Source organism: Auxenochlorella protothecoides, assembly GCF_000733215.1.
Source record: "Auxenochlorella protothecoides strain 0710 unplaced genomic scaffold scaffold82, whole genome shotgun sequence".
Taxonomy (NCBI): Eukaryota; Viridiplantae; Chlorophyta; class Trebouxiophyceae; order Chlorellales; family Chlorellaceae; genus Auxenochlorella; species Auxenochlorella protothecoides.
In genome coordinates this window covers 2,676-15,090 of record NW_011934215.1, presented here as the reverse complement: position 1 = coordinate 15,090, position 12,415 = coordinate 2,676, and the positions used below count along the sequence as shown (strand labels likewise).

General features: G+C 58.2%; 2 protein-coding genes across 2 annotated transcripts; one reads left to right on the top strand and one right to left on the bottom strand.

The window, feature by feature from the left end:
- Positions 1-930: 930 nt before the first annotated feature.
- On the bottom strand, positions 931-7,620 carry F751_6092 (Ubiquitin-activating enzyme E1 2; the record flags this gene model as incomplete). Its single annotated transcript, XM_011399725.1, has 19 exons — positions 931-1,015; positions 1,183-1,250; positions 1,545-2,063; positions 2,273-2,516; positions 2,749-2,843; positions 3,110-3,311; positions 3,498-3,588; positions 3,934-4,447; positions 4,655-5,017; positions 5,252-5,338; positions 5,532-5,603; positions 5,723-5,817; positions 5,985-6,080; positions 6,305-6,377; positions 6,512-6,595; positions 6,761-6,845; positions 7,036-7,168; positions 7,324-7,411; positions 7,549-7,620. The coding sequence occupies 19 exons, from the start codon at positions 7,618-7,620 to the stop codon at positions 931-933; spliced, it is 3,066 nt and encodes a 1,021-aa protein (XP_011398027.1).
- Positions 7,621-8,721: 1,101 nt separating this feature from the next.
- Positions 8,722-9,507, top strand: F751_6091 (Nitrogen regulatory protein P-II-like protein; the record flags this gene model as incomplete). The annotated part of the gene is made up of 4 exons (XM_011399724.1): positions 8,722-8,761; positions 8,970-9,057; positions 9,203-9,307; positions 9,441-9,507. 4 exons carry the CDS (start codon positions 8,722-8,724, stop codon positions 9,505-9,507), a joined length of 300 nt encoding a protein of 99 aa, XP_011398026.1.
- Between the last annotated feature and the right edge of the window lie 2,908 nt (positions 9,508-12,415).

Genomic DNA, 12,415 nt, shown 5'->3' with positions numbered 1-12,415 from the left:
CAGATTAGGCATATATATATTCCCTATACTGTATCTATGTATGTGTGTAGAGTTCATCGTCTCTGTCTGTTCTGAGGGCTAGGCTTATATGTGCCAACCTAGATGCATGCAGCGCGCTCGGGGACGCTGCGAGTGCTAAGGTCGCTTCATGCGGCAGACCAACGATGCATGAACATATGTTCGCGATGATGAGTCAATCAGCCTGAAATACTCTAGTCTTCGGTGTTAGGCAATGCATGCTCTTTCAGCATTCGCCCTGCACACGGCCCCCGGGGCACGCAGGACCGGCTATCGGAAGAGCTATCCACCATGCCTCACCTCCATGCAAACAGGAGAACTCAAGCCCTTCACCCTCCGCATCTACACTAAGCCCAGCTGCCCGTTGTGCTCTTCATTGGAGAAGAAGCTTCTCGGCATCTTTGACAGATCTGCCTTCCTTGCCAGCCCTATCAGTGCTGGCAGTCTTGAAGCAGTAGACATCACCAGCAGGCCTGGTTTGCAGGAGAGACTGGAGCTCCAGGTCCCGGTGCTGACCTACCGTGCAGCAGAGGGAGAGGAAGCTGAAGAGGTGAGAGCTGAGCGTCGTCTGTTGAAATTGCATTACGACCAGGGAGCGACAGGGCCTGGTCACTGATGACACAATCACACCAAATGGAGCATGATTGAACCATGGCTCATACCCTCGCTCCAACCAGGTGCGTCTCCCCCACCCGTCTCCCCGTCTCACTGCTGACGGGCTGGAAAAGTTTCTGGTGAAGTCCCTTCACGCCGTGCAGTAAGCATCAAGCCGATGATGTTGTTAAAAATGCGGAGAGCCCAAGCCTTGATGTGACCTGCTGTATTCACCCCATCTGTCTATGAACTTGTGACTACTGGAATTTGTCTTTTACTCCCTTTCCGCAAATGCATCCACCGCAATTACAAAAGGGATCAACGGAAGCGAATGGAAACCAGTGGGACATCCAGATCCTCGCCCTCCTCATCTTCACACGCGACCACCACGTCAAAGTGCCGCCTGCACGGGGATGGAAAGGAGCAGGTTGCACAGGGTCCAGAAAGACACCAGGCACTGGGTTGCAACTCCCCAGGCATTGTCCTGCCACTGCTTGATTCAGAACAAACTGTTCACCTCGGTGAATGTGGTGCCCTTATCACCGCCCCACCCAACCTCTGTGGGCCCACCTGTTCTCTGGGATGGTCTGCTTTGCAATGGTCTGCACCAGCTCAGACATTCTTGTCCCCATCCGCTCCTGTGGGTCGAGGTGCAGAGTGCTTGCTTGGGATGGTGTAGCCCTTGGCGTCCCTTCCCCAGGTATCAATCCTTATGAAGCAGCTGACCAAGGGACTTCCCGTTGCCACCTCAGATCCTGGCACCCATGCCGCCGCCCAAACCCGCCTTCATCCAGGCACGCGCCCCAGGCAGAATTCCGCCCAAGATACCAGCTCTGCACAGGACCCCAACTTTCGCACCGCCACAATAACGTCCCAAGAGTCCCAGCTCCACCCTCAGCCGCCTTCCCCTCCCCTCACACAAGCCATCCCACCTTGTGCTTGGGGAAGAGGTTGTTGTAGAGGAGAGACTGGCCGCAGGAGATGCTGTATGCCTCCAGCCCCTTCTCCCTAAACCAGTCCAGGACCTGCTGCACGGTGAGGTCGCCCTCCAGCATCCACCGGTCCCACAGACTCCAGCGCATGTCACGGAAGGCGCAGTGCTTGGGCGGGATGGGCTCCGCGGCGGCGAAGAGGGGCAGCGCCAGGTTGGCAAAGGTGTTGCGGTACGCCTCCAGCGGCGCGCCCCGGAACACCTTGTACAGCTCCAGGCACACCAGTCCTGTGGCCATGGCGGTGGTGGTGGCGATTGCGGGGATGATGCGCCCCGCGATCAGCTTGGCCTGCAGCTTGTCCACCTCGGGGATGTCGTAGTTGCGGGCACGCATGTTGGCCACCCCCGCGATGAACTGCATGTGGAAGTTGGCGTCGTTGTCCTTCTCAAACACAATGGGCTGCAGGGCCGTGCCGGGCCGGATGGAGGCCTGCAGCTTGGCGATGTTGGCCTCGATCGCCTGGATACACATGTGGGCGGTGGGGGAGGGAGGGGGTGGGGGGAATGAAAGAGCGCGCCTGGCGTGCTCAGGTTGTCAGTGTGCAACCCTGCACGCTGGCTGCAGCACACACAAAATCCTCGACATCGCGCCAGCCGGCACGGCCCCGACCCCTCCTCCTGTGCCTGGGACCACATACAAGCTCGGCCCCACGAACCAAGCCCGCTCACCGCCTCATCGCTGCCCATGGCGTGCGCCACGGAGGAGGCCTTGGGATCGGTCTCGATCTTGACACCCTCCTTGGCCACAAAGGGCTCGATGGGTGTGGCCGCCGCGATGTCCGCCACCCTGCCGACGTCTGTCGCCCAGGCGGGGATGGGGATGCCGTGAACCTGGGCCTTCAGGATCGCAGCGGCCTGGGCGAGCTGGGCGTGCGCCGGGTCGCTCGCACTGAACTCCAGGGGCTTGGGGAACCTGGCGTGAAGGGGGTTCAAGAGGTGATGACGATCCTCTGAGGGAGGGAGGGGCATGTGCTGGCGCCCTAGAAACTGGTGACATGGTGGTCGGATGGAGCGATGCTGCTGTCTGTCATCGCATGCAGGGACCAATGGTATAGTCCATCTCCCATGAGTAACCAGACACTGCTGGCCACTCAGCCGATGTCCCCCAGATCCTATGAGTCTACCCACACCGGTCTGCTACCCACCTCTTGGGCGCCGACCAGAAGAGGGCACCCGTGGATGTCTTGGCGTCCTCTGGGAAAGTGAAGATGAGCTGGGCAATGCGATCATGGAATTGTTGCTGCAAGGGAGTGGAGCATGGTGGAGGGGGGCAGCATGACCATATGGTCCAGTAACCATTGAGGAAGGAACAATGGCTCACATACTGGCCCAGACATTGACCCGAGGTTTGAAGGTTGTAGCAATAGCATGCTAGCTTCTCCAGTGATTAATAGTCCTATAAGAGCACACTTGTGTCCATACTCCAGTGAGTATGCCAGCATGTTCCCTTGATGTACAAAGCCAATCTCCCGCACTCCCCCACCCCCCTCCCTCCCTCCGGCCCACCTGGAATTTACGCCTTGCCCAGGCAATGCACTCCTCAAAGGTGGTGCAGTGCTCCGAGACGAGCACCTCCGTCACTCGCTCCAGCTGCTCGCGGGCGGCCGCATCGCTGGCAGACCGCACGCTGGCGATGTACTTCTCGGGGTCGGCCAAGAATGCGTTGGCCTCTGCTGGGGTCTTCTCCAGGAGGCCCTCAAACTCAGACCTGGATGTATGCAAGGGCTTTGTGAAGACGCGCGGCTTGGGAGCAGGACGATGGCTACTCCGGTGAGCATGCGACATGGGCGTGAGTCTGGCACAGTGCGCACAGGGGCCCACCCACTGCCCTCCATCGACCCTCCCTGGCATGTTCCATATCCTCCCCCGCACACATATCATCACACCAGCCCACCTCGCGTAGGTCAGGCAGTGGTGGATGTTGTGTGGAAAGGAGTGCAGGGTGCACATGGGCGCCTGCTTCTCTGGCGGGTCGCGGGAGGCACCTGTATTTTTGAAGTTGGATGGGTGAGGCAGTGAGATCTGCAGCCTGTCATGGATAACGAGTACACATTGCTAACCCAAAGCACAAGTGTGACACCCTGCCCACCCCTTTTCTTTGCATGCATCTTGCGAGAGTGACTGCAGCGGCTGACCTGCAGAGTGCAGCACAGAAATACCGACACATCCTGCACAATCTCACTTCAAGCATGTGCCTGAGGACAGATTTGCCTGCTTAGCCCCAGCCCCTGCTCCTGATCCCCGCCCTGCTTGTGTAATTTCCCCCTTACTACGAGCCAACGATTGGGCGAATGTCCCCCCCCTCCTTCCAGCAAACAAGGAAAACCTACCGTAGTTCTCTGTGAGCCCCGGGATGACGGCCTGGGTGTTGGCCTTGGGCCCCAGGGTGCCGCTCTCCAGCAGGGGCTTCTGGAAGTAGACGCAGCGCGAGTCGACGTAGAGGCGCGCGTTCACATTGTCCAGCGCGTTGACCACCAGGTCCAGCCCGCCCCAAAAGGCATCGTCGAACACGGCCTCCGTCTCCGGTGACACGCGGTTCTGCAGCGCGCGCAGGCGCAGGTCGGGGTTGATGCGGCGCGCCGCCGCCCCCGCCACGCCCGACTTGCTGGACCCGATGTCCCAGTCGCGGAAGAGGAACTGACGGCTGAGGTTGGAACGCTCGATGGTGTCGTCGTCCGTCACCGTCAGCGAGCCGCCGCCCGCGCTCGCCACGCCCATCAGCGCAAAGTTCTTCAGGAATTCACAGCCCAGCGCGCCGGCACCCACCAGGAAGACGCGGGCTGCTGCCAGCTTGGCCTGCAGCTCCGCGCCGAACACTGCGATCTGGTCGTCGTACCGCGAGCCCTGGGGTGAACGGGTGCGGTGGGGGGGGTTGTGTTGAGGTCGGTGGGAAACTCAAGGGATGGGAGGGGCCCAAGGTCACATGGGGGCTGCTGCAGGGCGAACGGAGAAGAACGCTTCACGAGAAGCCCAGACCCGCTCGCCCTCCCAGCGCTCCGCGGCTGGAACGGTCGAGTGTGTGCCCGTCCGCATCGACCCACGCCGCCTCACCCTCGGCGCCAGCTGGCTGGCCTCCGGGATTTCGGCGGGCAGGGACTCGATGCTGTCAAAGTAGAGCCACTGGTGCAGGGGATGGAACTTGCCGGAGGCGGCCTTGACCACCTCCTGGCCCACAAAGCCCCCAATCATGGCCGCCATGGGGTTCAGCTGGCCCGAGGCGGTGCTGGCGAGCCAGCGGACCACCTGCTCCTCCACCTCCACCTGGGGGCCGGGCGCGGAGGCGGCCAACTCGTGCACTGCGGCCAGCAAGGCGTCGCCGTCCTCCCTCGACCCCGGGGCTGGCAGACGCCCATGCCGGACCGCAAAGGCGTCCAGCGCCTGGAACGCCAGGTGCAGCAGGGCCGGCCGCTCCATCTGCGAATTGATGGGAGGTGCGAGTGGGTGGGTGGAGTGGGCAAGGATGGGTGGGACTCTACATCTGAGAGGCCTATGATGGAGGAGGGGACGGGGCTTGGACAGCATACAAGGGTGTTCAGACAATCAAGCCACCTTTGTAGACACCAACAAGCCCCCTTCTCCCATGCCCTCCCACACATGGCCCGCTTCAGCCTCGATCCTGAAAGGCAATGGATCCACACCCCGACTCACCTTGGCAAAGTCTGTGAGCAGAAACTCGCCGGGGTCAGCCAGCGACGCAGCCAGGGGCTTGAAAGCTAGCTCCTTGCTGGGCTTGAACTGCACAAAATGCGGGTTGGAAGAGGATTCATGATCACTAGACTCCAGTGCTTGTATGCATTGTATGCACCTGTGCCGCCCCAGCTCAGGGTTGCTCCAGGGACGGTATTGGATGTCCCAGCACGGCATGCCGTTGAAGCCAGGCTTACTGACTTCCAGCCCCCATTCCTGCACATGTCATGGGGATTCCTACCTGGGTGACGATGCCGCCACGCTGGTAAGGCTGGAACTCAGCAGAGTCCAGCTCCAGCTCAAAGGAATGGGGCTGCAGAGGCAGCAAAAGTGGAGGATGGGAGTGAGCTCAGTGACACGCAAGGCCCCCAATACTCGGAGGAGGGACAAGCCATGGCCAAGCCCAGCAATGGCCGCCAGGCACACTCACACCCCCCTTTTAACAACCTTGCAGTTGCGGACCCTGATCGGCTTGGAGGCTGCCAACTCCGGCATGCCGACCACCTCAGTGAACACCACCAGCTCCCCTGGGCATGGAGGACGAGTCGAGGCATTCTTGATCCAGTGGATAGGCACCCACCGCCAGTTCAACACATGCTGGCCGTGATCACCCGGCAAGCCTGCTCAGAGCAAATGGAGGGCACCTCACCGGCTGGCACCACCCAACACCCATCTTCCCCTCTCAAGTCCGCACCATCCTGGAATTCCAGGCGATCATCCTCCACGCAGGTGACCAGGGTGGTGGGCCCCTGGGTGATGCCCGCCACAATTCCAGTGTGTGGATCCTCCCCTGTGGACAGGGGCAGACAGGAGAGGGGGAGGGTGATCGCGCGGAGAATGAGCAGTCCCTAATGTAGCCAGGTGCGTCCATGGACACACAAACACGCGGGACTGCATGCGCGATTTGTAATGCTGACTGCTAAGACATTTAGAGAATGAGTGCAGGCTTCGCGGCTGGCCGTGCCCTGGTGTGCGGGCATCCCGCACTACCAGCCACTTCCACAAGCCGCTCACCATCCACATCGTAGACAGTGAACTGCGGTCCAAAGTCGCAGAAAACGGATGCGAACACGCCGCGGATGTCGGCCTGCGGAGTTGGCACCAGACTGGGCTGACCAGAGGCTCAAGCTGGCATGGCAAGTGAAGGGCATCCCATTCGGGGCACTGACGAAGTGCGTCACCAGGGTCAGCCATTTCTTCCCCCCTCTCATGCTGCCTCACCCTGATGAAGGCAATGCCGTTGGCATGGCAGAAAGAATCGATCCTGATGGCCTGCTCCAGGGGCACATCCACAGCCACGACCACCTGATCAGGATGGAGGGAAGGTGGGATGAAAAGATATGAAACATAGGCCATGGACAGCCTTGATGCATACCCGGCGGCAGTTCACAGTTTCTTAACATAGCATCAGTGCATGCCGCCCAAAGTACTGCGCGAACGCGAGGCGCGCCATCCAGTGTGCAAGCTGACCTGAAAATCAGCCACCAGCTCCTCTGTGAGAGGCACTGGCGCAGCGCTGACGGTAACGGCCGTGTTGAGCTCCTGCAACTGGGCCCTGTGCGTGAAGCGATGCCATTCTGGTGATGATAACATGGTAAAAAAATCTTCCCCTTGCGTGTAAGGGAAATACTCTGAAGCATACCTCTTGTAGTCCCAATGTTACTGTACATGGAAGGGGTCCTGACAGCCAACTGGACCACAATCCTGGCTCAAGCTGGTTTCACCGGCTCGCGGCTCCCACTTACTTGCACGCCTCGGCCCGATTCTTGCCAATGTCGGACTCGGAGAGATAGAAATGGGAAGACAGGTCACGCAGCGTGCAGGACGCCGTGTCCTGGAGCGTCACACTCTTCACGCCAGCCAGAATCACATTCTTGGCTGCACAGGGAAGTGAGGGAGGCTGGGGACCCAGGGTGGAAGTGTTGGGAGCGCCCACTTCTTGCCTTCAAGTATGCCACAGATGTGACGACAGCCTCACTGGCGGCCTCGATGCCTACTCCTTCTTCTCGAGACGACATGGCCCAGCGACTCACCAGCCTCCACACCCAGCCCCGTCACTCCAGCGACAAGAACATTGGCAGTTGCCATACGGCGCATGGATTCTTTTCCATACACTGCCAGCTGCAGGGGGGATTGGGTAGGGAATGTGGGGTTGGCCGGCCTGCAGCAACCTGAGCGCCCCTTTGCCCAGCATCTACATGGCTTGGAGGTCGCCATGGGATGAGGGATCCAGTCAGGAGAACGCGAATATCATTCACCTGTCTGGAGTGCAGGTCCTCATCTATTTCTGTGACAGTGTCCACGCCGTTGGCCATAGTGGTGTCAGACATCTTCGAGCGCTTACCAGGCAAGACCTGCGAAGGGGTTTAGCATACGAGCTAGGATAAGTTCTGGAGTATGCTGGACCACGAAACGATATGAGAGCGGTGCACACGCTGCCTGACCTGCTGTGTGTTCTCAGAACTGCGCTTGGACATAAGTTGATCGGGGTGCGCTGACTAATGCCGTCGCGCCAGGACAGCCTCCTAGCACGTCGAACTATATGATTTTCGAGTCCAGTTGATCCAGAGCAGTTGTAAGAGCCTCAGCATGATTGTTCCAGGGACAGGTTCTCGAGCAATTCCTGTGCGAAAGATCACGTGGTTTAGTGCAGTCCTCTGTACACGGGGACCGATGTCATTCTTGCCCTACAGGATACCGCGACCTAACGCCATCAAGACATCATACCTGACAAAGTGAGGGATCAGACAGAGGTACACAGCTTTTCGGCAAACTTGCCATGGCAATTCTTGTTTGCCCTCGCGTGGTCCTGGCGCCTGCCAAATCCAACCCCAGGTTAGGATCCATTCGGTGCGAGACGGGAGCTTCCACCCTATCTGGTGGATGTAATTGATTCCCGTTTACCAACACAAAATCACAGGTCGGCAGCCTCCTTCATTCGGTGTCCAGTCCACACACCCCAACGAGTCCACCGTGTCGAAGGCAGAGGTCGGTACCTTATTTGCGCGGCAGGGATGTTCAGCCATGGAGGCTCAAGTGTGTGAGCATGGGTTGTGTCGAGCTGCACGCATTGAACTTGGCTCTCTCCCACGTGCCCACAGCTGGTGGCAATGGGTCGGGTTTGGCCACCGAAGCAACACCCTACTCGAAGCTGGAGTCCATCAGATGCGACCTGTCTAAGTTTCCTGACATCGATTTCTTCCGTGTGGAGGTCGGCGGGCATGAGGTGTCGGTGTGTGTGTGGTATGTCAGTGAGCTGGAAGCCTCTCCGAGATCCAAAACATATCCCAACTTGAACATGCTCGATGACTGTGGCGTGGAGGACGCTCATCCACATTTCCCAAATCCGTCCAACGCTGATGCAGGCCATCATTCGTCCCTGGAGACTTGAAAAGGTGACGAGGGAGCTCTCTGCTGAAGGCATCTGCGGCATGACAGTGTCGCAAGTCCGAGGGGCGGGGGTGCAAGGCGGTGAGTAGGACAAGTGTTTGAGCCGAGAGTTTTCCGACATGCAGAACTGTGTGTTTGCCCCAGTAGACCTAGTTTTCGGCCACGCAGTTTTGCTTTGACGCAGGGTCCTGCAAGCACACATATGAGTAGCTGCCCTTTGCCCTAGAGTCCGGATGATTGGAGTGTCAGTGCGGCCTCAGGTGTGCTCTTGCCCAATCCCCTCCCACAGGGCACAAGGAAAGATATGCTGGGACAGAGTATGGTGGCAAGACAAACTTCCTGGTGGACAAGACCCGCTTGGACATTGTTGTTGTCAGGTTAGTCTCCAGCTCACCGGATGAGACAGGGCTGTGGTCTTTCTAGACAGTCAAATGGCACTGCTTTCCCCGCCCGCCATTGTCGTTGTCACAGCATCGCAAGGTCCCCCCCGCTGCTGAGCCATGCTTCTCTGTCTCAGTGCAGGTCTCAGGTGGACAAGGTGATCCAGACAATTGCCAGCACCACGTACACTGGGGAGATCGGGGACGGCAAGATTTTTGTGCACCCTGTGGCCGATGTGATCCGAGTGTGAGTTGTGGGACTCCTGCGCCTGTCGTCTGTTGGTACTGCTGTGCAATGGTTGTGCGCATGCCGGCTCACCCTGATTGAGCTTCAGGACTTGTGTTTCTTGTGGGAGTTCCTCCTATGCTCCACCCCACAGGAGGACGGGGGAGACGGGGGCAATCGCAGAGCGGATGGAGGGGGGCATGTCGGACAGGACTTCGTGAGGCGGCTGAGGTTGCGATTCTCAATATTGCAGTGCTGCTGTACTGCTACAAGCTGATTGCGTCTCCAGCAAGACGCACATTCCCTGTGCATGGCCTTCACGCTGTCCCTTGGTGAACGCTGGTGCGTCTTGCGTGCTGGTGTGAGCCTCAGACAGTAGTTCCTTGTGACACTCTGTTGTGACACAAGGACCTACAGTGCCCACCATTAAAGGATTGGCCCAGATACATTCCAGACTCTGTGTGAAGTGGCGGAAGAGAGATCTGCTTCTGTCGTCCACAAGCGCAGAGCGATTGCACGCCCTGCGCTTCATGTAGACACTCTCGGCGAAGGACTGCGACATGCGCAATCAGGGGGGTGGAGGAGTGCGTGCTCACACTTCCTGGCTGGCGGACCAAGGATCATAATGGGTCGTCCCATATCATGCCTGCATACTCTCTTTTGCTCCGACATTATCAAGTACGAAGCCAAATTGCAGGCGGGCATGCCAACTCGATGAGGTGTCGGCCGTGAATGTTTGGAGTAGCCTCGGGACGTCGGCATTGCCAGCTGCTGCATCCCGACCGCCTCCGGCCGCAGGCTTCACGCGGTCCCAAGGTCCCGCTGGCTACACCTCGAATAAATATGGTCCTCGCGGCACATACCCAAAGCTGACAAGACACCTAATACTTTGGCAGCTCACGTTACTTGGCGGCGGTCAACAGAATTATTCATAAACAATTCTCATGATGCAGCGCTCGGCGACCGCCTTTGCCGTACTGGCAGGAATGTTCGTTATGTTCTCTCCAGCCCACCTCGCACAGGTACACGAGGAGTAAGGGTAGAGAAAATGACTGTATACTTTAGCTGCTGGGTCTCTCGTAGTGTTATTATAACTCACAAGAGTGTCGGTGTTCCACATCGCCGCAGGCCACCTGCGACCCAAGCATCAAATTCGTTGGTTTGCCCACTGCGGAGTGAGTTCAGTTTCATAGGCATACATAAACAGGCAATGGAATCTTACGTCCCTTTACGGCAATGTTTGTCATGAAGACGTGTCTGCTCGTGGTCGTGGTCCCAGCAATCGAACCCATGCGTCCATGCCCACCCACAGGTTGCACAACAAGACTCTATTGATCAGCGCATCCAGTCCAGATGCCTACTGCCGGTAAGCGTTTGCGAGACTCCAAGGGTAACACGAGGCATGTTGCACACGGTATCGATAGTTTGCCTATGTGGTGCCCTCCCTGTGGGCAATCACACCGAGGCTCTGTACCCTAGCAATCAAGCCATGGTTTCTGCGTGTCCCTTGCATCGCAGGGCGAGGGGCTTTGCAGCAGCTGGAGCCTCTGCAAATCTCACCGTGACGCCGACCCAACCCTTCGAATGGTATTCGATCTCCACCATCAACCCAGAAACGCTGGAGTTCTGCGTGCCCTCGAAGTCCGCCTTCTGCCAGGCTCTTGCCGCAGTTGAATGCCTGCCTGAAGGCGTGGATCAGTGCACGGCGGACGCTGATGGGAACATTGGCAGCGGGAATGTGGGGAGCAACAACCTGGGGAACGACAACATCGGTGACTACAACAAAGGTGCGCCAAAACAGCTATTCATATACAGAGGCAGGGTGCTGTCGACACACAACATTGTGATCATGTACCCATACCACCCCTGCCAGGAAACGGCAACCATGGCACTGGAAATACTGGAAGCTACAACTGGGGACTGGACATCGTCTGCAACAACATGCGTGCCGGTCAGGAGCGAATGTGCAGTGTGTTTGCGCTGAGGACGAATGATACTATTGTCCTCGACGCTGCTTCAGCCGCCCCCCTGCCATGATTTGCTCCTCAGTCGCCGTACATCGATGTGATATGGATGGTCGTCGGCAAAGACAGACGAGCTTGCTGCACTGTGGCCCCGGGTACACGTATCATGGCTGTTGTGGGAGTTCCCCAGACCGGATACTGCTGCCCCCTTTCCACCTGTTCCCGCTCTGCACCAACCGTACCAAACCCCGGCCCCACGTTGCATTCGGGTCTCGACTGTTGGATTCCCAGTTTGGGTCAAATGCCGCCGTCCAGCGTTGTGGGGGCCTTGCAAGCCCCATCAACATGTCCATCTACGCCAAATCCTCACTCTTCACATCTATCCACTGTTGGGCTCTTGTTGTGGGGGCGGGTTAGACCCTACAACGTGGACCGCTGTATATGACCTAAGATAGGAATGTTACAGACAAGACCCCGAATACGGTGAGGGGCTTGGGTTTCAAGCACGGTGCCAGGCGGCATAGGCGCGGCGCAGGGCCCGGATGCAGGTGGAAAGGGGGGAAGCCTCCGGAGAGGGGGCCCCCACATCTGCATTGATGGTGCTGCGAGACCCATACGGCTGCCGATGGCGGCCACTGCTGGAAGACTGCTCCGAGCAGGTCAGCCACCCTTCACACCGCCGATGTCCTTCGAGGCCTTTCTCGTTTCCATTTGTAACCCACACCTGGAGGATACTGTAACAGATGCACAGCAGCATATATGGGACAGGGGATCTGTCTACATGGGGTCGGGAAGTCTGAGTTTCAAGCTGTGGGCATTGTTGACGCCCTTGCCCACACTGGCTTCCATCATGAGCAGGGATGCAGGACCACATTTACACATGTATGTCAGAAGGAACAAAGACATTGCATCCTTTCATCTTCTTTGGCATGCTTTGTGAGACACTCTTCCCTGGACTTGGCCTTGGCTTTGCATCTGCTGCCAGTGAACCTGCATGCAAAGTACTCCCAGGCATCGGCATCCCATAGTGACACTTCCTGCCATCCAGCCCCACCGTTTCCGCTTTCCTTGTATGTCTTCATGCGACCTTGGCAGACGTGAAGATGCACTCTGCTGACATTTGCAATCCAGACATTCCCTCTAATCTGTTGTGTCGACATGCAGG